At 35.5% G+C, this 26,063-nt stretch overlaps 1 protein-coding gene across 1 annotated transcript in view; it reads right to left on the bottom strand.

The window, feature by feature from the left end:
- The window catches only part of EPHA6 (EPH receptor A6), an 894,187-nt gene that overhangs the window by 122,995 nt on the left and 745,129 nt on the right, over positions 1–26,063 (bottom strand). Inside the window, exon 13 of the mRNA XM_007459872.1 lies at positions 10,607–10,673. Coding sequence (XP_007459934.1) covers positions 10,607–10,673 — 67 coding nt within the window. The remainder of the gene's footprint in view (positions 1–10,606; positions 10,674–26,063) is intronic.

Raw genomic sequence — 26,063 nt, 5'->3', positions numbered from 1 at the left:
CTGGAAGAGGGAACCATAAAAGCAAAGCATATTAGACAAGAAATAACATGTTGTAGGGGTGAATTAAACACCAAAAAATTGAATCAGAATAGGACGTGAGACTAGAGATAAAAGGGTGGAATGGTGGTTGCCAGGGGCTGGGGGGGGGGTGGGGGGATACGGGGAGTTACTCATCAATGGGCATAAAGTTTTAGTTAAGCAAGATGAATAAGCTCTAGAGAGCTGCTGTACAACACTGTACCTATAGTGAACAATACTATATTGTACACTTAAAAATTTGTCAAGAGAGTAGATCTCATGTCAAGTATAATTACCAGAATAAAGTAAAATAAAAAAAATTTGGATTCACAAGTTCATGTAAAAAATGCAAACTTATCTAGGGGAATTAAAATAGTATTTGTGAATCACATATTAGTATGAATTAGTCTAACTTTATATCCAGCTGAGATCTGTGGCAATGAGAGAATGGCAGCTTAGATTAGGGTGGGGTGAAGGTCCAGGTTACAGGTGATTCTATGTAGTGGAAAACGGCCTACACTGGGGATGAGAGGAGAAGCCTAGGGAAGGTGTGTTACCACATGGAATTAAAAGCAATAAAAGTTGAATATCTGAGGACCTGGGAAGAGGATATGAAGAAAGGAATGGATGCCACTGAAAAATGGCATTTAAAATTTTTTTGCCCAAGACAAGGCATGTAGAGGGGGAGGAAAACACACTTTCTTTTTTTGAAGGAAACTATAGGCCCCCTTCCATATTGAAAGTTACATCCTTTAGCTGTAGTCTGTGTTAAAGAGGCTTTTATGGCTCTGCCTAGGGACTTAAGCAGAAGCTCTAAAAGAAATATTTATGGGAAAATGCATTCTGAGTTCTCAACCATTGATTTATAAGTGACTTTGCAGAAAACAGTCCTTGGAGGATTACTTCTACAACTTAAGCTTAAAGTTAAAATTCAGTTTTTATATGTTTCTAAATCAGAGAGTTGACCATGCTATGACTTTTAAAAATGTTCCTGAATTAGAAAAAGAAACAGCTAAGGTTATATACAGATTTGAAAAGACCAGATCATTTGATCATTCTGGTTTTAAAATAACCGCTGAACAAATAAGAGTCAGTATCTCCTTTTTACTCAAGTCTTGGTTCTTGTGGCCTCCCCAAATGAAAATCTTATTATAATTTCCTATAGAATATTTACTAAATCCTTCAAGGTTTTATTCTTTTGTAGAATCATGGATTTTGACTTAAGCTACGCAGAGTTATATTTTTATTTATAGAAGGGAGAGGTCACCAGGAGTGGAATCAGAAATTTCAATCATTAGGACACTAAAAATGTCATTTCTAATACCTAAAATCTAATACCTAAAAAATCTGGGAAGAAAAGTGAATATGGATTTCTGAAACATGGAAATTGGATTTCGAATTATATTTTAAGACCTTAAAATGAATATGAATATATAATATAGCTTTAACTTACAAAGCTTTCTACTGAATTTGATTTTTCTTTTTTTTTGCTTAGGTTTATATAAAGATAAATTACAATAGCTACTGTGTGCTGCACTTAAATAAAGTCAAGAAAATTTAAACTTTTTTTTTTTGCATCTGGGGCAGGGTGTCACGGAGTGCCAAGATCCTGATGAAGCATCATTAGAGTGCATCGGAATTACTGCGAAAGTCTTCGCAAAATATATCTGCTTGGGTATGCATGTGTATTTTGTAAAATCTCGGTAGGATGGCAACTGATTTCCAGCCATGGTTGAGAACCACAAGTTTTGAGTCTAAACCTAAAACCTAAATCTAAATCTAAATCTAAATCTAAATCTAAATCTAAATCTAGTTTTGTAAATCTAAAATCTCCTGTATGGTCCAAATGAGGGGTTAGGAACAACTACAGAGGAGTTCAGGAAAATGCATGGAACTTCTCTATATATCACCATAGTTATAAATTACATACCAATTAAAAAATTTCAATGTAAAACCTTGTATGAAAAACTAGAATGAATAGGAATATTAGAAAATACAATTTCATGGTACCAGGTGCTACAAATGACACAACACACACTTACAGTACTAAAATGTTGAAAGGCTATTGTAAATTGATGCTCTAACTGCTAATTTAAGCATAAAAAGTTCAGCCATTCATATGCTTTGTTCCAAGTACACTGTGCTTTCACATATTTGGATGTTTATTGTCACATTATTTTTAGAATAGTCTTTGGCATTAAGCCAGCACAGGTGTGATAGTAATAACATTCATCGACATGAAGTTTCACATATTTTCTTCTGAAAAACATGTAATTAAAGGGATGTAATTCAACTGTGACTTTTATGGTTTAAAAACAGATATTGGTGGATAAATGTAATCCACTTCTTTTCCACCGCTGAATATAAAATGCATGTGATGTGGATTAATTGTGCTCTTATACCCCAGCACAAACATAACTCCACAAAGCACAATTTACAAGAAAAGTGCACTAATAAAACACAGCTCTCATTATTAATATATAACTAGCATAAGGTAAAATGCCTTATTTATAGATTTATAATTGACTACATAAATATTTAAAAGATCCCTTTAATTTTTTAAATTAATATTTGTTTTGCATTTGTTCAAGGAAAATCTTCAAATGACACACATTGCTTTTGAAATGCTGAAATGCACTTACATGTATTATTTAAATACTCACATTTGTGAGGTATATCCAGATTTTTTTAAATGGTGAAAATTAAGAATATTTTTAGCCACTAGAAAAAACAGACCAAGAAGTAACAGAAAAACAATTTTAAAACTCTTAGTGAGGGCTTCCCTGGTGGCACAGTGGTTGAGAGTCCGCCTGCCGATGCAGGGGACACGGGTTCGTGCCCCGGTCCGGGAGGATCCCACATGCCGCGGCAGAGCGGCTAGGCCCGTGAGCCACGGCTGCTGAGCCTGCGTGTCCGTAGCCTGTGCTCCGCAACGGGAGAGGCCACAACAGTGAGAGGCCCGCGTACCGGAAAAAAACCTCTTAGTGACATCTTCTGAAATATAATAATAATAGATAACATTATGGAGACCTTAATATGTGCCAGACATTATCTAGGAGTTTTAGGTCTCTTAGCTATTCACTATAATAAAGTCACAATGACTATAGGAAGTAGGTATTGCCTATTCTTGACCTTGTTTTGTGGATGCCAGGCATCCTTGAATATTCTCTTTTGCTTAAATGCTTTATCCAAACCCCCAGCAAATCCCATTGGCTCTATGTTCAAAATACATCACAGAATCTACCATTTTCCATCAGCTCAACCGCAACTATCCTAATCTAAGCCACCATCATCTCCTTACCTGGATTATTGCAAAAGCCTCCTGATTTCCCTGCATCCATCTGTACCTCACTATAGTCTCTTCTCAATACAAGAACCAGAGCAATCCTTTTAAAACATAATCAGATTATGTTGTGCCTCTCCTCCAAACCCTACAATGGCTTTCCGTCTTACTCAGAGAAAATTCAAAGTCATTTCAGTGGCCTACAAGATCCTATCTCAGTGGTTTTCCAACCTGGATGCATATTGGACTCAAATGAGGGAACTTCTAATAAATATTGATGCATGTGCCCCGCCCCAAGAAATTCTGCTTTAATTCATCTGGGGTGCAGTCTGGAACCTGGGATTGTTAAAAGCTCTCTAAATTGAATGATTACAATGTGCAGCCAAGGTTGAGGACCATTTCCCTCTAAGATTTGATCCCCTTTCTGCCTCCATCCACTCTCTGACTTCAGCTCCTACTGTCCTTCCCCTTGCATACTCCATTCTGGCCATAATGATAGGGTGACTGCTATATTTTATCATCCCTCCTGCAGAGTAAAAGGGTCATTATTAATAATTATGAAGAGATAATAGGCATGACTTAGCACTGACCTAGGAAAAACAAGCATATAGTCATTGAGCATAAAGACTTACTTTGCTGTTCTACAGGTGTAAAATGCTCCCACCTCAGGGCACTGGCACTTTCTGTTTTTACTCTCTGGATTCTTTTCCCCCTCATACCCACTTGGTTTGTTCCCTCACCTTCTTCCCATCTTTACTCACATGCCACTTTTCAGTGAGACCTTCCCTGTCCACTCAACTTAATATCGAAACCCAATCTCACTTCCACTTCCACTTCTCCCATTTTATTCTTCTCTACTATCTGATGTACCACGTATTTTGTTGAATTCTTTATTTCTCTTCCCAGTAGATTTTTAATTTCTATTTTGATTGCTTCTGTCTTCTAAGCTCCAGAATAGTGCCTGGCCTACTGTAGTTTGTCAACACATATTTGTGCAAAAAATAAATGAATGATGAATGATTTATCAGCCGTTTAACACTGGGCCAGTTACCTAATTTTCTTTGCATCAGTTTCCTCATTGGTAAAGAGGGGATAATAGTAACGCCTACCTCACAATGTGGCTGTAAGCACTAGGTGCTTACCTAGTGCTTACCATGCTTAAGGCATGGGATTGGAATAATGCCTGACTCAGAGAGACCACACATAAATGTTAGCTACATTAGTTAATTAAAGATACTCATCTTTGTTTTTACTTTAGCTACTGACTCTTAGACCACACCTGGAAATTGTCATCCCTGAAATTACCTCACTTCAGAAATCTTAAATGTCAATCTAAGGTGTTGCTAAACTGACTCTCTGAAGAAAAATAAAGCAAACAAGTTCTGATGGGTAGCATTTGCCAGTTTCTGTGGTGTAAATACTCCCATCGTGGCCAATTTCAAGTGACTATCTATTTAACAACCAGCTCCCCAAATTCCTGACTATTTAATCATCATCTCTTACAAGCTGGTATGATCTGGCTCTAACAAACCACTGCCAATATCCTACTTTCTGGCCATGTTCTTTTCCTTAGCTCTCCCACCTTCATACACAGCTACAATTGCTCTTCTACCTAATAAAGACTTCCAGCCCATAACGGCCTAACGGCCTCTTTATTTCTAGCCTAACGGCCTCTTTATTGCCTCCTTTGACTAACCTGGCTTCACTAGTTGCTTACTTGAACTACCATCCCAATTCCCCTGTAGCACTCTTGTTCTATTATACCTGTTCTACAAACAATAGCCTCTTTTATCTCCAGTCTTACATTGGGGAGAGGAGGGGAGCGGTCAATTGTTCCTGCAGGAAATCACAGAAGTATGCACACCACTGCCAAAACACTCATGTTCTCCAGCATCACCTGGAAGTCAGCAGAACTAGTTAATCATTTTGTTTTCTCTAGGACCAAAGATGGGGACTGGCAGGAGCGGAGGGAGAGTGCCTGTAACGAATACAAATCATTGGGCCAGCAGTCCAGAAGATCCTCTCCCTGGCCACTTACATTGCATATCATTAAAAGCCTTGGTAAAGATTTTTAGCTGGTTACCCTTGCAGGGGTCCTGAAAAATCTGTGTTCTTGGAGTAGAACCTGATTCTGATGGTCCTGTTTTTGGTTTTGTTTTTTTTTTCTCATCAGCAATTTATCTTTTTAACTTCAGCAATTACTCTAAGCATTCACCTTCAATGAAGATTTGTCCTCAAACTCCCACATTAACTTCTTCCTACTTTGCATAGAAATACAATAGCATGAGGTATCATTTTCTTAAATTTAATGCATGTTCCTCGTAAATCCCTCTAGATCCACAACACACAGCTCCTTCAAGTCTTTGAAAAGGTGGAGGCTTCTGCTACTCAAAGTTAATCCTTCACCAGGGTCCTTGATTTTGTACCTTCCCATCTCCTGAGATATTTTGCCTTACCAGTTTAACAGTATTTTCTTTGATTTCCTAGCCCTCAGTGTACAAATTGTCTAAATTATTTTCTATCTTAAAAAATACCCTTGGGCTTCCCTGGTGGCGCAGTGCTTGAGAGTCCGCCTGCCGATGCAGGAGACGCGGGTTCGTGCCCCGTTTCGGGAAGATCCCACATGCCGCGGAGCGGCTGGGCCCGTGAGCCATGGCCGCTGAGCCTGCGCGTCCGGAGCCTGTGCTCCGCAAATGGGAGAGGCCACAACAGGGAGAGGCCCGCATAACGCAAGGAAAAAAAAAAAAAAAAATACCCTTGATTTTTCTTTTGGTCTACTAGCATCTGATTTATCTCTTGCCTTGCCATCTCACCCACTTTCCCCCTAAAAACTGGTCTCCACCTGCCAATTCTATTTATATTTCAGTCTCATTTTGCCCTCTACAGTCTGGCTTCTGCCTGGGACCAACCCATTAAAACTGCTCTTGTTGAGATCTTGGAGGGCCACCTAAGAAAGTGCTAAATGCCATAGATGTCTAGTCTCTGCCTTAGTTATAGATATCATATAGATGTCATAGTCTCTGTCTTCCAGAATTTCTCTGCTGCATTTAATACAATCGCTTGTTTGCTCCTGCCTGAAATGCTCTATTCTCTTAGGTTTGGGATGCCATGGCCTCCTCTCGCCACTTGCTTGTCTTTCACCTCTCATGGATGGAGATGCCATCCGTGCCGCTTCTTCAGGTTGGTATGCCACAGAGTTCCAACCTTGTTCAACTCCTTTCCTTTGTCTAACATTTCTTCCTGGAAAATATCATGGTTTGGGTTTAATAACCACTTGTATTCTACTGACTCCCAAATTTTTAACTTTAGTCAAGATTTTCCTGTTGTGTTTCAGATATATCTTTCTAATTTTGTCTGGACACTTTCACCGCATGTTCCATAGGCATCTCAAAGGTAACAAGACCCAAATTAAACTCATCATCTTCTTCCAATTACCAGCCCATCCTTTTCCTCCTCTGTATCTTTATTTCAGTTGGTAGCACTACCTTCCACATATCCCTCTTGCTCTCAAACATCCTTTCCTGAGTGTGTTTTTGGCTATGGTTTCCTTACTCAATCTGATTCTGTTGACAGTCTCCTTACACAATCTGATTCTGTTTGCTTTTTGTCTTTATTAATTTCTCCAATGTTTTTCTTGTTATGATTTCTGGATGACACTTTCTCACTTGCTTATGTGATTGTGCTTTATAAGTAATGTATGTATATCTTTTTCTCTTATGTCAAAGGCTTTGAGGGCTTCCCTGGTGGCGCAGTGGTTGGGAGTCCGCCTGCCGATGCAGGGGACATGGGTTTGTGCCCCGGTCCGGGAAGATCCCACATGCTGCGGAGCAGCTGGGCCCGTGAGCCATGGCCGCTGGGCCTGCGTGTCCGGAGCCTGTGCTCCGCAACGGGAGAGGCCACAGCAGTGAGAGGCCCGCGTACAGCAAAAAAAAAAACCAACAAAAAGGTTTTGAGATGGGAGCAGGATGCTGCAGCATGAACACAATATACCCTCTTGAACTGAAACCAGTGGTGGTGTATTTTTGTATAACTGAGTTTTGTGATATAATAAACAAATCCACATTCAACAAATGTTATAAAATAAAGGAATAAATTGTGCTTGACACATGATATCTCGAATTTTTAAAGTAATTAATTTATAACTATTTTTATTTGGATTGCTAGTTAATATTGCTATAAAAATGGAGTTCCAAAGATTTAGGGATAAGCAGTTGCCAGGTAAGTTCCGCCACAAAAAGTGTTTATGAAATCCATATGTATAGATGGAGAGAGACTGTACAGGGATAATGGTCAAGACTGCATTCATTCACACTAGTGTATTTCCTTGGAAAAGTTAGGAAAACCTGCACATCAGTGAGGTCATATCTTCTGGGCAGTTAGGCTGATGCTCCGCTTGCTAAGTCAGGTTTCATTTTATTTTAAAATTTAAAACACGTACATATTTATGTACCTACCCACTCCCTTTTTCCACACGTACGTGCACATATACACACACATACACACTTACACACAAACATACTTACTTAACCACGCCACACTCTCCCTGCTAATATATATCTGGAGGAATGTCCGCAAGGATCCAAACAGTAGATTTATGAATTTGGTGCAATATCACAGCCAGCCAGCCACTGCCGCTGGCACTAGATTGTAATCTTGTACTTCGTTTGCTACCACTCCGTCATATAAAACAGTGAATTGAAGTGATTTTCAAGTAGTGTGGGAGACCGAGGGAAATCTTTTCCAGCTCCAGTAAGCACAGAACGTTATCAATGAGCCATGGATGGCTCCCCTACCGTGCCGTGCACTTAGCCACTTCCTCCTCTCTGTGCTAACAGAAGCTGCGATTATCAAATTCTAAAGCAGTAGTTTGAAAAATGACTTCGCTTTTCAGAATTTGTGGCATATATATATTTATATATTTTATTTCTGCTTGCCGTGGGGAGTTGAATATCTGCTATTGACCTAAAGTTTATAAAGTACTTTGAGCTTCTGGGATATAAGAGATATGATTACAAAGAAAGTCAGAATCCTATAGAAGAGTAAAAAGGGAGTATTGGCCCTATGTTTTTTTATCCCATTCATATGATTTTTATTTTAATAGAAATTCTATGTGAGAAGGGGACTCAAGACCCCATGGGGAGATGGTAGTGGACTTATAAGAAGTCATAAGTAATTTAATAAAAAGATAGAATTCAAAGTGTATGAGAACATGGCTTTTGGATTCAGAGACTTGAGTTTCAATCCTCGCTCCTCGCTTTACAATGTGTCAGCCATTATTCTATATGCTTTACAATAATCAACTCAATCCTTATAACAATTGTATGAGGTGGATACAGTTAATATTCCCACTCTATAGATGAATAAACAGAGGCACAGAGAAGTTAGTCACTTGCTCAAGTCACAAGGTCACACAGCCAGTAAGTGGCAGAGCCAGGATGAACTGAGATAATATATGTTAAGATTCTCATAGTATTAGTAGTGGTAGCCACCATTATTTGAACATTTATTCTTTCCCAGATTGTATTGTGTCTAACCTACATGGTGCATAAGAGCTGAAAAATATTAGTTTTTAAATCTTAGATCATGAAACATATCACTTATAAACACGTAGTAGGATGTTTATAAGTAAATATTTTACTTATATTATCTTTTCTTTATAACATGTTTTAATTGATTGATGATTCAGCAAGATAAAAAGTATATCTGAAGCTAACATTTCTCTCCTAATTTGCTTGTGGCAGTCATTTGATCCATTTTTCAGCAGCCATTTAAATGAGTGTCTGTTACCTTATTTGCCATTATATTCAGCTCCAGGATATAGTAGATAACAAAATCCTGTCTGAAGCACCATTAGATAATAAGTCATTTTGATATGTATCTGATAAAAATTAGTTTCTGGATAAACATAATGGAAGGGCATAAGTATATATGCATTTCAAGTACCATAGGTGGTCCTGAAAAATTATCCTAAAGTAATTTAGCACATTTACAGGAGAAATGGATACAAGCTGTAAAATAACATTCTGAGAATGGCTACAGAAAAGAACAAATAGTTCACGTCCCTAAACACCTATGAATTTCATTTTGCCTTAAAGAGCATACTTGGTTGAGGGTATGCATTCTGTGAAGAGTACTGCTCGATAATAACTTGACAATTTTGCTGAATTCAGCTTCTGGCATTTGAATCTGGACATCACGTCCAGTCACAGTATAAATATATTATCACTGCCAACACTGAGAGCAGTTGGAAGAAGAGGGCATGGAATCAAGAAAAATAAACGAAAGTGAGATCAAGGGAGAGAGGTAAGATGCACACAGAACTTGTCCAAATAACACTGAGCAAAAAATGAAGTGAAGAAAGAATGCTTGAGATTGTTTATTCCCATAAAAAATGAAGAAAAACATATAACACATTTCAAATAGCGGAAGTCCAGTCATTTTATAAGTAAGAAAATTGGCTATGTCTCTGTAGGTAAATATATATTAAGGAATACAGTGACATGCACATATGTGACCTCTGCTGGGGATGCAAAATACTCTAGTGACTTTTCTAATATTTCTGTTTTTTCCAATATCAATGAATATTTTTGTAGCATACATTGGCTTTTTAAATGTTAAAAATATTATAAACACATTTTGAATTATAACTTCATGGTACCTTCTCAGCTGTGTTATTCTGTACCACTATATAAACAAATGATTTTTGTATATACCATACTTTCAAGGATAGGTCACTTAAAAAGAGTGCTTTAAAAATTTTTGTTCTAAAACAAATCTCAGCCAGAGTTTCATTCTTTCTCTTTTTGTTTTCTAAATAGTCAGCCAACGAACTTAAGAAGGACAAAGCTGATAAAATCCATTTTCTGATATGAACTTGAGTCATTATTGGTAAATACTCATTAATTTAAAGGGTTCAGCATTATAGATAATGCATAAAATATCCTACTAAATAGTTAAATGTGATAAAGCAAAATAAAACTCAGTTGCTTCACACAGGCTATGTGAAGCTACTGAATTTCATTTAATCTCTTTCTTTATAACATCATTTGAAATATGTATATACTAATATGGCAAGTGAATTTATAGGAGAAATCAATTATATTCTCATGTGTATATATTCCCCCCATCCTCTTAGTAACACTCTAATGTATCACAGTATCAGGGAAACACACCCTAGAGAAACTCCTGCTATTCTTCATGGAAAAATCCATGAATAAAATTATGCAAAAATTAATTTATGATAAATGTTTTAAATCTAGAACTCAGAATAGCTTATTTAAATGCCATCAGAAAAGAACACCTCACCCGTAAAAAGGAGTCTAGGGATCCATTTTCCATATATTCCACCACAATCATTACTGGTCTGCCTGCAAAGAGAGCAAGAGAACACATAAGAATTAGAGCAATTACAGAACTATGTGCTGCAGTTAGAGATTTCCAGCTGTGGCAGCTAAATTATTTGTATTTTATTAATAGGAACTTCATTTTCCAACACGCTTCTATAAACACATTAAACATACACATTTCTCCGTTTCTTTATAGCATTATTTCCTTTGAGTTCATAAAAAGAACATGAATTACAATATGAATTACTAAGTAATTAAGCATTTCCTTTTCTAAAGCCCTGCAATCACTTGTTCAGATTATGTTCTTTTTGTCCTGAGCTTTTCCTTAAAAGGAAATCAACAAGCTAAAGTCAGGGTTTAAGCGGTTACTGTAGCTGCTTTGGCAGTTGTGGTACTTCTCCTCCAGTGATGCAGTTATTATGGCTGAATTACATTAGACAGGGCATTTCTGAAATATTCCTAAGGCAAAGCAGAAAGGAGAAATTCATGAATTCTCTTTAAGAAATTATAAACCATCAGTCATAGTCTACTTTTAAGGGCTTTTAAGTAGAAAAACGTCAGTAGATTGATGAATGCTGCAAAGTTGGTGGGACCTGTAGTAGTTCTTGATCATCTCTTTATTGGACATAGATTAGATCAACAGAACAATGATGGCAGTACGTGAAAAATAAGTAACTCCTGATTTCACAGTCTAGTGCAGAAGCTAAAATCAGAAACTGAACACCATTTATTTCTTTTTTATCATATCTATTTGCAATTGTTACAGTTCCCAATACACCTCTATTAGGTAGAATATTTGACATAAGTAACTGATTTGCTTCAAAGAAAAGAATCTATTTGTTCTGCTCAATTGCCAGAGTTTAAAAGATAAAGTCATTTTAGGGAGGGAAAATGATATTTACCTGAAATAAACATGTATGACATATTTACTTTTTACTTCTATATTTCTCGTTTCTCATTGGAATTTTTAGCAATTCAATCTGCACTGTGCACAGAGTTTTTCCTCATGAGCACAAAAGAAGATCTGGAAAGAAATTATGTGGACCAGTGACGGAAATATTAGATCTCATATTGTAATTCATGTCCCTTTTATGAACCCAAAGCCTTGAGGGTTACAAAGGGTGACTGGAACAAATTAGTACAATGTCTGCAAATACTAGATTTTACATTTGAATCTGTATTTTAAAGAAAGATGTGGTAAAGGTTAAATGTAGCAATAAAGTTCCCAATTTATCATGCATAGAATTAGAACCCAAAGAAGTTTTCCATTTTGGCAGATTTCTATAATGTTCCTAAAAGTCATTAATTTCACCCAAATACAGATTAAAAAAAAAAACTATATCAGAAAATATTGAGGTCAAATGAACTGTCAGCACTACTGTAGGCAGGGATCTAGAAGATCCGGGTTTTAAATCTGAAAGTTTGTCATGAAATCTTTTATTTGGCCATGGGTTTCAGAGAGCTTGGAGACAGGAGCTTGATGCAAATGCTTGGTTAGCAAGGTAGGGAAAACTAAAAATTATGAGTCCACTATTCCAGTTTGAATGATAATGGATTATGAATGTTAAGGGGAAAATTTGGGTTATTATGATGACTGCCCAGGATCTTTCATAACCACACCTTTTCAATCTATCTAGACCATTGCTGTCAGAGAAACATATTTAGTTTTCTAAAAATATATTTTAAAATAAATAAAAATATATTTTAAAAAACCCTGACATTCCCTAGGAATACTATTATTATCCCTGTTACACAGATAGAGAAATTGAGGCATAGTAAATTAAACTACTTGCCCCAAATCAAATAGCTACTAAGTGGCCATATCAAGCAGTCTGTCTCAGAGTTTAAGCTCTTAACCTTTATGCCAAAGGTGCCTCTCAGACATGATTTATAGATCAGAACTGTGAGGCCCGTGCTGTTAGGCAATCCTCTCCAGTGATGGACCTCTTCCCTCCTAACTAACCTTATCATCTACTGCCTCATCAACTGTCATTATCACCTATACTTATTCAATCCTGTCTCCTTCTGCCTTTCCTTTTGGTATTCCCCTGCCAGGTTTATCTCGCAACTTGCTTCTTTACCTAATAACACTCACATCTCCCTAGAATTTATACACTGCACCTCCTCCATGAAAGTCTCCCACAGCCATTTCCTATGGTTGCACTCCCATCACATCTATTGTCTGCATTATGAAAAGTGTGCCTGGTTTTGTATTAGGTTGTTTTTTTCCCTCATCTTCCCACAGATGCCTTGTATCCCCATTCACTGGGTTTCTCAAGGTCATCTCCCATAGAGCTGAGCAGAGTAGGTGCTTCATAGAAACAAGTTGATTTTTCTCATCAGTTTCACAATTCCTAAGAGAGTAACACTGAAGTACTTCAGCAAGATTCTAATCTATGTGAATACAAAGTACTTTGAAATTAGTGCTCTCTGTATCTCTTTGGGAGATACTTTATACAATCTTAAAATTCATCAGTGACAAGTTTCATCTTCTCATTAAAGATAGTAAAGAGTCAAAGGAAGACTCCCCCGGTTTCCTGTAAATTAAAAGTTTCACACCTGAGCTCTGAGTCTTTTGTATTTTGTTCAGTAGCATCATTTGAAAGCAAGTGTTATTAAACTAAGGAGTTATTTTTTTTGGAATATCGCTGGTATCTAACCTGTAATTTGTTTCCTGGTGGTTTTCTACAGGGAAGTTAGATACACTGTGAAGATTACAAGCTTACAGTCCATGATTACATTTTATAATCAAGAAAGTAGATAGGTATGAGAGAAATTATGAAAGTTAGGGTGACATTCTTCAAATATGTGGTTAGGTGTGAGAAGTCCATTGGTAACAGTGCTTTTTCTGTGTTATTTTTAAATATGTAAAAATTATATATTGTATTTTTGCTCTTAGAAAATACATTTGGATGTGATTCTCTTTTTTTTTATATTTTCAAAATATTTCAGCTTATTTCCATTTTTACAGTTTTAGCCAGTTACCCTAAGTGCCTCATGTCACAGGATTAGCCTAGTATTTGCATTGTACTGGAGTCAATGGACAAGCTCCAGGATTCTCAAATGTTAGTCAAGTCTCAAAATCCCCAGATCTTTTTTAGAAGCCTCATCAGTTGAAGAGATCTTCAAAAATACTTTTACAAGTCACACGAAAAGTGAAGTTCTTTGGTTTTCCTTCATGAATAGCCCAGATATTGTTATGGATATTTTAAACTGCATTAGAATCAAGATTCGATAAGAAATCACTTATATTCTGAATGCAATGAATCACAAAATGCCATATCATCTTTTTCTGTTATAGAGAACAATAATTTTCTTTAACTGGGACTTTTATAGACTATTAACAAACGAACCTTTTTCAAATTTGCAGCTTCTCAATACTTACGATGATTTTGATATAGGTATTGAGAAAACATATAATGATAAGGCTATTTTTGTGTTGTTGTTAAAGGAAACAAAAGAGAGGTATTCTTTAAATGTTCCAGGGAAATTCTGGGGAAATATTTTGTGAGTGAAACAGTGCCCACCTTTTTTTGGCCTCAGAGAAGACTCTGAAAGATTACAGATTCAGCATTTTCACGTAAGTAATGAGTTTGTACTGCATGTAGTGTTTTGTATCAGTTTGGCAATTTCTAATGTGTAGTCAGTAATATCAAGAATCCAAACAAATCTCAACAACCCCCAAACTCTATAACAGATTTAAATCGATCTAGTTTATTTAATGTTATAACACGTCTATATTTTGTCTAATAGGGAACGAAATTTATGGTAATAATTTGGATTGACAGGTTGCCTGTATTTTCTTCCTCCCAAGTTGTAATTCAGGACTTTTTGAGCCAGTTATTTAATTTATTTTTACTCCCTGTTTCTGCTGTACTGATAGTGAATTATAATTATAATCTCAAATGGATTTCATAATAAATGAAATAGTTTTCTTATCCCTCTAAGGCATTCGAGAGATATGGATGACACAAATTTGAACAAATTTATATATTGAATGATTATTTTTATTCACAAGAACTAAAATTGGAGGATTGTTTTCCTCTTAACACTGTTGCCTGATGATTATCAGATCATGTCCCAAATGAATCTTATTCTCAGTGAATTCAAATACAAACTTAAAAAGATTCCCCTTGAACCTCCTTCTTTTCCTCCTCTATTTCTGTTTTGGTTAAGACACCACCATCCATCTAATTACCCAGGTTTGAAACCCTATTGTAATATTGGATTTCCCACTTAATCAAACCCTTATCAGTCCATGAGTTGTTAAGTGGTGCTAATTCTATACAAAACCTATTATCACTGTCCGCATTCTGCCTTTATTTTCTCTTGACGTATTACAATAATCATTTACTGGTTGTACCTGTTAATGCTTGTATAATCATTATTTTAAACATTCAGTGATATAGCAGATATACATATTTAAATGCCTACTATGCATCAAGTGCTCTTCTGGTTTCTGGAGAAACATCCTCAATCAATATAAGATCCTACTCTCATGGAGTGTATAGTGGAAAGAGGAATAGAAATAAGTAAACCATTACTATAAAGGACTAATGTCTCATCCCTCCTTTAAAGACTGCTTTACATATTGTATTGTTTTCTTCAGGATTAAGGTCTAAACTTCTTGGCAATTACATTCCTTCACAATCATCTTTCCTCTACCTTTGTTTCCATGTCATCTTTTACAGCCCCAGTTCCCCACCTCCTGTTTTTCAAGTTCTCTAGGGGACTCATAATTCCCTAAGTATGACTTTACTTGGACCTTCCTCTTCTCTTTGGAAGACTGCCTTCTCACTGTCTTCATTTGGTAAAATCATATACTTACATATAAAAAAAGGAACTTAAATACCATCTCCACGGTCACTGCTCCCGTGAATCACTTTTTGTTTTAGGATGAATTGATGGTTTACTTTTTCTTCCATTTACATCTTAAACAACTGTATAACACTTATTAGGTATGGCATTGATACTAACTACAAAGGTGTCTGCCTTCTACTCTAAAATGCTGCTGAGGTCAGGACTGGTGCTTAATTCTTCTCTGTAAGTTCACTAGCTACATATAGCACAGAGTGAGGCACAGAGGAGGGACTCAACTCAATTTTTTTTGACTGGAATGCCAGAAGGAACACACAAATAAAGATGTTTTCTAAGGATAATTCTAGCCCTAGAGCAGAGTTACTGAAATAACAGAATGGCAGATCAATAGACTTTAATCCTAAATTACTTGTAGTATAAAATATATGGTTTTGAGGAAAAAAATAATTCCAATTCTAGCTATGCTACCTGCATGATCTTGGGCAAGTTATTTTAGCTCTTTCAGTTTCTGCATCTATAAAATGAGGATAATATTACATACTATATGTGAGTTTTCAAAGGAGTAGATGAAAAAACGTATAATTGACACAGAGTCTGGCAATAGTTGCCGCTCAGAAATGTTGGTGTACCTTTACTTTCCTTCCCTTTTGGGCATAGTTATCTGCTTCCCCCTTCTTATTACAATTGTTCACTATGTAGAAAAAAATAGTTTTATAAAAATGGATCATTTCCATATTGTATTGTACTTTGGTATTGACATAAAGATTCTTTTATATCTTACGGCAAAGTAAAAATAACTGCTATTTACATGTTTTATATGATACAGTTAATTCCTGGTTTTATCACTGAAATCCTTGTGTCCCAGGCAAATTGGGATGATTTATTACCTTACGCCTTGTGTGCTCAGCACAGTGCAGTTAGAAGATGTGGGGTTAGAGTCAGGTAGCATGCTATTGAAGACTCTTCCACTTGGGGCAAGTGACCTTTCATAACTCACTTACCTCACTGCTTCAGTCTCCTCATTTGTACACTATATACAGTCCTCATTTGTATATTTGTATAGTTTTACATAATAATAATACCTCCTCCATCTCATGAGATAGATTAAGTCACTGTGGAGGAGGTGTTAATCCACCTTCTCCATTGGGTGAGGTGTGGGATTAAATGAGATAATGAGTTTACAACACAGAGAATAGTACCTGATACTATAAACATCAAACCACCCAATAACAGCTTAAAGAACGAATGAGTAAATGTGAGTATTATATCTTACCTTACTGACTAGATGTTGAATCCTAAGCTAAGAAGTGTTTTTCGGAGTGAAGAAGGTTCATTACTGAAAATGACTAAGATCAATATATTTAGGAATTTTCCTGACTGTCTCAAAGGTCCACTTAAATTCTTTACACCTGAAATCAACAGGTTTGAAGTTGCTTTAAAGAACAAGATGGTTTCTCCTAGAGTAAAATAATCAAAATGGGTATTTTCTTACTTTAAATACAATACTATAATATAGAGTTTCTTAGAAATAGCTTCTGTAGGAAGTAGATTCTTATTCCTATCTAAAAAGCCATCTTGTGTCTTCTGTACCCTATTTACAAATTCGGACCTCTACCAATATACCTTAGGTTACTCTGGAATTGATTTTACCCTTAGAACTATTTGAAACCCCTAAATCTATATAATAATTATTGTTAATTTGGTTCCATGCTTTCTCTTAATTTCTTTATTTTGCTTCTTAAATTCAGAAGTGAGCCAAATAACCTTGGATTAATGCTGAAGAATAAATTATTTTATTCTGTGATAAAACAGTTGAGCAGAAATTAGGAGGGTTGATTTGCATTTATGAAAACAGGGGCACTTCTAGATTTGTTTTAGAGTAAATCTAAGATGTGAGGCTAAAGAAATAAAACATAATTTTCCTGACAGTTCCAGAAAGCAGTGGCATACCATCTGTATCAATTAACTTCAGTAATATTCAGTACTGTACTTTTTCTACTGGAAATTACATACGGGCAAAAAGATTTCTCTTTAACTAGAAGTGTCTGTTGGCAATGAAAGTTACTGCCAAAGATGCCTGATGTTAGACTGTGGTTTTCAATGTAAGACACTAACCATATTGCAAAATTTTAGTAACATATGAGTTTTTAAGAATGGCTTTCTTGATTTTTTTATTACATCCACATGTATAAAAGTAATATGTGATAATGATCAAATTAAAAGCACATGCATTGAAATTAGTTGATTTATGACTTTTAGATTTCCAGTTATTATGAAAGAAATAATTGATTATACAATAATCTATAGTTTAATTACCACTAGGTAGCAATGAATAATGAACATATCAGAGAATTCTCATGACTTGAAATACTCTGAAATGTTCAAAACATAAACAGGAAACAGGAAATATGTGCTAAGTTTTTCAAAACCACATTAAACTGCATGTCAAATAAATAATTTTATGCCGCTTTTGTTCTTGGTTTCTATCTGTGAAAAATTTTTGTGTGGGTAATTAAAAAATAGATACTACATCTAAATCAGCACATATGTAATAATAACTGACTTAAAAAATAAGTTTTTCAGTGTGCCAGACATTGTTCTAAGGGCTTTACATGTGTTAACTCATTTAATCCTCACACCAACCCCTGTGGTGAGTATAGTCACTAGTCCAATTTAACAGATAAGATTATGGATGTACTGAGAGTTTAAGGAACTTGTCCAAGGATACACACTGGGCAATTGGCAGAACCAGGGCTTGAAGCCAGGCAATCTGGCTCCAGAGTCTGAACGCTTGTCCATCTTGTCATATCCCCAGATAATACTTGGGTCTCCATTAGTAATTTAGAGTACATGAAGCATTATCCCAAATCTCTGTGCCTCATCTTAGAAACACATATTGGAAAGCCATTATGGACTGGGCATTGTGTTGCTGCCAAAGATGTTTTGTCCTTGAGAAGTTCTAGGATTTTAAAGCTCCATAAAGCCTTATGATAATCTATATAAACAGGAAATGTGTGCTAAGGAAACTTGCTGGAATAGCCTTTAGATTTTGCTTTCCCCATCTCTTAAACATCAGTTTATGATAATGATCTTAAGTTTCCTATACAAAGGAATATTTTCAGAAAGAGTCCTGAAGCTTTGGGAAGAAAGTGTCCTATTTCCCAGCAGTGTTTCAAATGTTGTGCTTTACTTCTGGCTTCAAAAGTGTGCTGTGATTACATAAATGATCAAATATTCAGTCTTTTGGTCTTTTGTATTATTCACTAATCAAAAGAAAATCAACAGAAAATTTAAAAATCAAACCAACCTCTGGACAGGATATATTTAATCCTAACTGCATAGGTTATTTATGGTGAGATTTTAATTATAATGGAGAAAACATTGTCAAAGGAATCATACATATGATGTAAATTAAACTACCAACTACTTTTCTTTTCCTCACCCCCCAGGAAAGTTACTACTTATTTCTGAATATTTTCTGCAACTCTTACAAAGGATTTAACTTTTTTTTAATGTTCAATTTTGCTAAATACACTTTCGGTAAGACCTCTGTGAATAGAATTATGAAAAGTTAACATTGTGCCACAGGGCAACTTCCACTGTGCTTTGTCCTACAATGCAAAAGAATGAATGCTGAGATGAGATGTGTTTTACAACAGGTATGGTCTTTCCCCACCTTTCTTATGTTCTTAAGTGGCCCAGCAGCTCAGAAGGGCAAGCATGCTGCCCTATGAAAGAGCAAGAGGCATTTAAGCAGCTCAGTTTCTTATCATGTTTTCCAGTAAGGTGAAAACACACCAACACAACAATTCCAACCAACACAAAGATTAAATACTGACTCACATGGACACTAAGCTTTAGCAAGCTGTGTAAAGTTTTTCAGAATTTTTCTTTGGGAGAAGAAAATGGCTCCTGGATGAATCTTTTGAAAGTGTTCATAGTTTCTTTGAATAGGACCAAAATAGATGGTATAATTTGTAATAATAAAACATGAACGTCCCTAGTGGGTAGATATATGTTCTCAACTGAGAATGTAAATTGTCATATATATAAAGTCTGGATTTTTAAGATTCAAACTTACTGAAATGATCTTTAGATAAAAGAAACATTTATGCTAATAAGAAAGAAGAGCGAAAGTCAAAGGCTAAAACTATTTACGGAATCTGAAAATAGGAAAGTAAAAAGAACTAGTAAAAAGAATCTGGAGATTACTTAAAGGCTTTTTTAAGATTTTTCATGTCTTTCTGGTAGGAAACAAATAGAAATTCTCTGCAAATGTTCGAGAGCTTGATATCAAATGCATCCTGCTGCTTTGTTTCCTTTTTTCTTTTAAATGCACTGTCAGTCTTACATAAAGATGCTGCTGTTCACGATGTCTTAAAACATAACTTTATATATAGAACACTGAGTTTTTAATAATCTGAAATTCTTCATTGATGGACTTCAGGGTGTCCAGAGATCTCCCGAAATTGTATACAAACATTTATTTATATGATCATATGTCCATTTTCTTGGAAAGGAGAGTCTATGTTACTTTTGGCCAAGAAACAAAGTATAATCCATAAGGAATCTGAGTCTATGACCTGTACCACAACATCATGACTGTCGGTCCATAGGAGCCCTTAAACTCACAGACCCTGCAACTGATTAAAGTTTTTGTAAACTGAATGATACTTGAAGGTTCAAATTACACCTTCTTTTTGTATGTGTTCCCATCCTGACTTTTCTTTTTCCAAATGATATCTTCAAGTTGTCTTAAATTTAGGTTTTAAATCTTTTCTAACCTCTTGTGTATTTCTCCTCAAGTAAGCCAAAGAACCAAAAGATGACATGCATGCTCTTTGGAATTCACTGACTTTTAAGCAACAGAGGAAGCAGACTGAACACAATCTTAACGTTATCCGGCTGGCCCTTCTTGCACTGGTTTTGGAATCTACCAATATATGCCCAAAAGTGTTTTAAAGTAACTTTAACCTAGCAATAACAGTGTCGCAAATACTTGAAGGGGGTTCTTTATGGGTGTATAACTAGAAATACAGTCACTCATGTCACCTTCCTTGTGCTTCTGTTGGCTGGGTGTGTTCCCTTTGTCATTTTATCAGTGACCGTCTCTTCTCTACGCCTTTCCACAGACCTCAAATAGAATAATCTTGGGTTCCTGTCTGACCCCGCTTCAGAGTCCCTACCCTAGTTTTCGAATAGTTGCAGTTTACAGGATTTCCTTCTGAGGTCTGCAGCTGAACAAACTTTCAAGGAGAAGAGTTCCCCAGGAGACACAACTGTGCAGATGAGTATCGGGTAGGGCTTACTGGGGCTTGAAATCACACAAATGGCAAGGAATAAAGAAACCAGGAGTTAAGAATTGAGATGAAGGTTTCTCTTTTCACCACAGCTTACATTTTGAATCATTTATTCAGGATCTTACTTCGCACATTTAATCCAGTCTATCCTATTCCTATTATAATTAGCTTTTGGTTTAAGCAGGTACACACAAAAACACTCATTTACACACATCTTATTCAGGGTAATTGGCAACAATTTCAGCTGCAGAAATATATAAAATATACACCCTTCAATTAAAGAGTCTTTTTTTTTTTTCCCTGAAGACCTCTTACTTAAAAAGTAAACCACAATCTTATCTTTTATGTATATTTATTACAACAGTATTTGTTAAAGATAAAATAAAGCAAATTGCCATATATACTACAGAAAAATATAAAAAGAATAATCATCCTCGGGAGAATTTTAGCAAGCAGAAATGTTGTCAAAAGTGATTAATTTTGAAACGCCCAATTGTAGATTGAAAACAAAGTTACTGACTTTTCTTTTAGGATGCCTGAACATACAAAGAAGTGAAATGGTTTACTTTGATTTTTCTGAACTGCAGTTTGATTGTATTTAAAAGGTATATACTTTTCCACTGTTGATTTCCCTTGGCAAACTGAGTTCATGTTAGTTTTCCTTAACTCATTGTATATTCCTTCAAAGTCTGCCATCCAGTCTTATGTATTTGCATTATTGCTTTTCTGCAGTCCTCTATATGCATCAAGATCTGATAATATTATACTCACTAGATCCTAGATTCTCTGCAGCTTCAACCTTATTTATTTTTCCTGGCTTATTTCTAATATCTAAACTATATGCCTTCTCAATAAAAAAATTTTTTGACTGGATAATAGTGCATACAATCTTTGCTCAGACTCCATATCAGATAGCATTTCACATGAAATGTGGAAAGGAAAATACTGATAATCATTGTTAATAGACTTTGAAGACATTTTAATATTGGCTTAGCACCTTTGCTATAGAAATGGCCTAGTTGGATCTGTTAATGGTTTAGAAAACTGGATTGTGAATTCATATCTTAACATTACTAGTCAGGGGGACAGTAGTGAGGATATGAAAAAATCTGGCTACTTGAGTATAAGGCTCATTCAGATCTCTTTGCTAAGGTAAAAATAAATAAACAATATTAAACATGACTATTAATCATATACCTAGTAATTGCAAATCTGATTTTTGAGTCCTCATGTGTTCACATTTATTTTTTTTTTAACTGATTCAGAGTAAGCAGTGAGGAAGTCTCACAAAACTGACAAAGCAAGAAGGTGAAGAGAGCTATTTACCCCATCTTTGCCATTTACCTTGAACCTCACACATGGCATGCAACAGAGAGCAGCTCAGGTAAAAATGTCAAAAGAGGTGTTTTATATATAGCATTATATTTAAGCATAGGTAGACGAACCAAGATGGTGTTTTAGAAGAACATCTCCTCAACAATTAAAGAGCTTCCAAGACTAACCATAAAGGAAGTATTAGGAAGACCTTCAACATTGATTTTTTTTTTTTTTTTTTTTTTGCGTTACACAGGCCTCTCACTGTTGTGGCCTCTGCCACTGCGGAGCACAGGCTCCGGACGCACAGGCTCAGCGGCCATGGCTCACGGGCCCAGCCGCTCCGCTGCATGTGGGATCTTCTCGGACCGGGGCATGAACCCACGTCCCCTGCATCGGCAGGCAGACTCTCAACCACTGCGCCACCAGGGAAGCCCCAACATTGATTTTTATTTTTAGAATTTATCTATTTCTATATCCCACATGCTGCCTGTTTCCTATGTTTTCTCCTTTGTAGGCTTTGCTTATAACTGAAAAAGCTTCTTAGTTTAAGGCATATATCTGAGTTTGGCCTAGAATCTAATCTATACATATGAATTACTTCAGTAATGAAAAATATTATCAAGTCTTCCACAACTGACAGAAAACTGCTAGAAAAATGTAAGGCAGAATTTTTGATCTAATCATACTCAACCTAAGATGTTACTTTCTGAGTATAATGAATATGCCTTTATATATTACAAATAAGTCTAGTTTTCAAGACATATTGAAATGTTTGGATCTTATGTAAATTTAAGATATCACATGATGTCAGATAGTTATTGCTGTGAAGTAACAGGGAAGACTGGACCAGTGCAACTTCCATATATTATTACACCATCATTATCAGTGCATAATTCTGTTTCTCAATGCCTTTATTACTCTGTTTGTTAGTTCTTTGTTTATGGTAAGCATATAAGCCACTAAATGTGTAAAGGCAAAGGTGTCATAAGATAAGTCATCAGTTTAAGACCCTATGTATAATCAATACTCTGTGGCATATAAAATGTTCTACCCACTTTCAAATACTGTTTGATTATAGAAATAAATCAAAGAAATAACTAGATGGAGCAAAGAGAGCAAGCTTATTTTAGGGTCTACACCCGATAACATATTTCCAAGAGGGACATTAATTCTTTTCAAGGAGGTAGAATTTGATTTTAATAGGGAAGAATACAATGGAGAAGAGTTTGATTCAAAAAATATAATTTCACTTATGTCTTTATAATTTCCTTTCTTTCTCCATCCTCTTTGCTTCTCTCAGCTCCCCTCCCCACTCTTCCTGCCTTCTCTCTCCCGAGATTTTCCTACTTCATTGGATGACTACTATTTGAAAAGCATTGCAATAAATATATGAATATACTTGCTATTCAACTTTCAGCCAATTACTTCCTGGTATTTTTCTCTATTTGAAACTAAGAATAATAACCCTTTACTATGACCTTTCTAGAAATGTAAAAGGTCATATAAATAATTGACAACCATTACATAAATACTGATTTCAGGCTTGTCTGCTTTCTGGTTCTCGTGACTCAGTGATTCTCTTATTATTGCAGTTAGTGTAAAAATACATACTGCAAAAATATTGCTCCCTGATAGCACAGTGTGACATGAATGCAAAGAAACTATTTTATATAAGACATAATCATGTATCTCATTTCAATTTGATTAAGGAAGTAACTGCGAACTAAATTAGCACCATCATTAGAACAGATTTTGTGATTCCTTGAATGACATAGCAAATGTTTTATGAGACCCTAAAAGTACTGTAACATATAAACAATTGGTAGAAAGCAAATTAATTTCTGCCCAGTAGGCATCAACCTTTGGCCAGCTTTTTAAGGTACCATGATACAGGCCAAGGAAGGAAGTGCTTTCTGCCCTCAAATTGATGTCCTAAACCGGAAGAGTCACTCAGCTATTAGGTGGCAAAGAAATACTATAGGGCTCTTTTTTTTTTTAATATGAAATAATAAAAACCTCTCATATCATTGTTTCATTCCTCTTTATACAAAATATAAAGAGAATTCTTGGGAAATAAGCTATAGTTGAACGGAAGAGGATAAAAATTACCTTAGAAATCATAGCAGTGATTACCGAAAAGTACCAGAGAAAGTGTACAGGGATCACTTATCAAAGTGATATAAAGAAAAAGTGAGTTGAGTTAATTTCAGTTTGAAGGAACAAGTTTAGATCTATACATGTTTTATGAAGCAATTGCTTTACACCTGATTTGTATTTAAGTCATGGAAACTGAACTGGGTTTTCTCTCCCATGAAGGTTGGAGGCAAATCTGGCTTAAAGCCTAGAAGAAGAGGGTGCTAGATGTTCTTTTAGATCCCTCTCGGGAAAGTTGTTTTGTGTCTGTGTTATAGAAACACCATCTTACTTCTATCAGGCTCAGTGGCTAAATGACAAGGGTTGTCACTTTTACCAGTGATGTTGAATAATTCAAGTCACTACTGATTTGTAATGTCATTTCTGCCAAATATACCTAAATCTACCAAGATTTGTCATTAAGAGTTAAGCTTGTCATTAAACTACAAATCGTCTGTTCATCTCTTCAATTCCAGTCACTGAAATATTAATAGACATGAATGCTATTATTTTTATATTTGCAGTTAACTCTGAGAGCTCAGTTTATATAGATTTTTATTTCCATTTTTTTGCAACACCATCATCACTACTACCACCAACAATAAAATTCGTGTGCAACTGATACCATTTTTTTTCCTAGGGAGAAAAAAGGTGGCATAACACTCATTAGAATTAAAATTGCTAATTTTTATTTCATATAATTTTGGTTCCTACTTATCAGTGGCATTGCTGGCTACAAAATCTGCAACCACTTTAGTAATTATCCAATGATAAAACCAAATGACACTAAAGCATATTTATGGTTGTTACTTTTTGTATGTTATAACTAAGTAGGCAAGGGTAACTGAAAGGCAAAAGAAAAATGTCAGTGTAATAATTTTAGGCTTTGATGGAATAATTTTTCTAAGAAAAACAAGAAATGTGCATGATGGGATTTTGTTTCCATTGTATTTCTTAGTTTTTCAAATGTTTCCATTATTCTGCTGTCTGGGCCAGCCCTCCTGAAAATATTGGTGTCATTACCACAATTTGTAGCATAAGTATTAACTGTGATGAGAAACACAAGAATTATGATAAAAACTCCAAGAATCAATATCCTAATTCCATCTTGCTAAACACATATAAAATATAAACTGGATTTGCATGCCTCAGGTACCAGGGAGGAAGACAGCTGGATATTTTACAAAATGACAAGAGTAAAATAATTTATGATTATAATAATACCAAGGATAATATACATAGTGATTTACTAAATTTTGAAATTTCATTTTAAAATGCTCAATATTCTATATTGTGTTTTTCCTCATTGATAAAATATGGCTTTGGTCAGATTGATATTTTTAGGGAAAACTGCATGTTAATTTTCTTTCTCAAAAATTTATTCCAAATTTGCTACTTTCTGGCCTTTTTTCAAATAATTTTTCTTTAGTGAAATGGAAATTTAAGTCTCTGTAAACTTACTCAGATATAAAATTACTTTTTCAGTTAATAACACTCAGTTTTAAATTCTTTTTTCTAGCCAGTTCCAAGTGGTAAAGTGGCTTAAATTCATCCCGGTTTTATTCTTGAGTTACGAATTTGGGACCTGGTCTCTAGTTTTTATTTATGAAAAAACTTTCCTAGAAGAGGCAGCACTATGCTGATTGGGTGCTCAGTTTACAGATCCTTCTTCTACTTCCTTTATATTATTTTCAGAGCATTAGGTATCACAAATGTGGTTCCTGCATTTTAAAAAGTCACTTGCATTTCTGTTCAACAATATATTTTAGAAATATTTATTTCTGTATTGTTCTGTCAATTGTAAGCACAGTCCTACTGCTGTATATGGTGGCAGAAAATTCACCTGAA

Source organism: Lipotes vexillifer, unplaced genomic scaffold (assembly GCF_000442215.2).
Source record: "Lipotes vexillifer unplaced genomic scaffold, Lipotes_vexillifer_v1.1 scaffold448, whole genome shotgun sequence".
Classification (NCBI taxonomy): Eukaryota; Metazoa; Chordata; class Mammalia; order Artiodactyla; family Lipotidae; genus Lipotes; species Lipotes vexillifer.
This window is presented reverse-complemented; position numbering and strand designations above follow the sequence as displayed.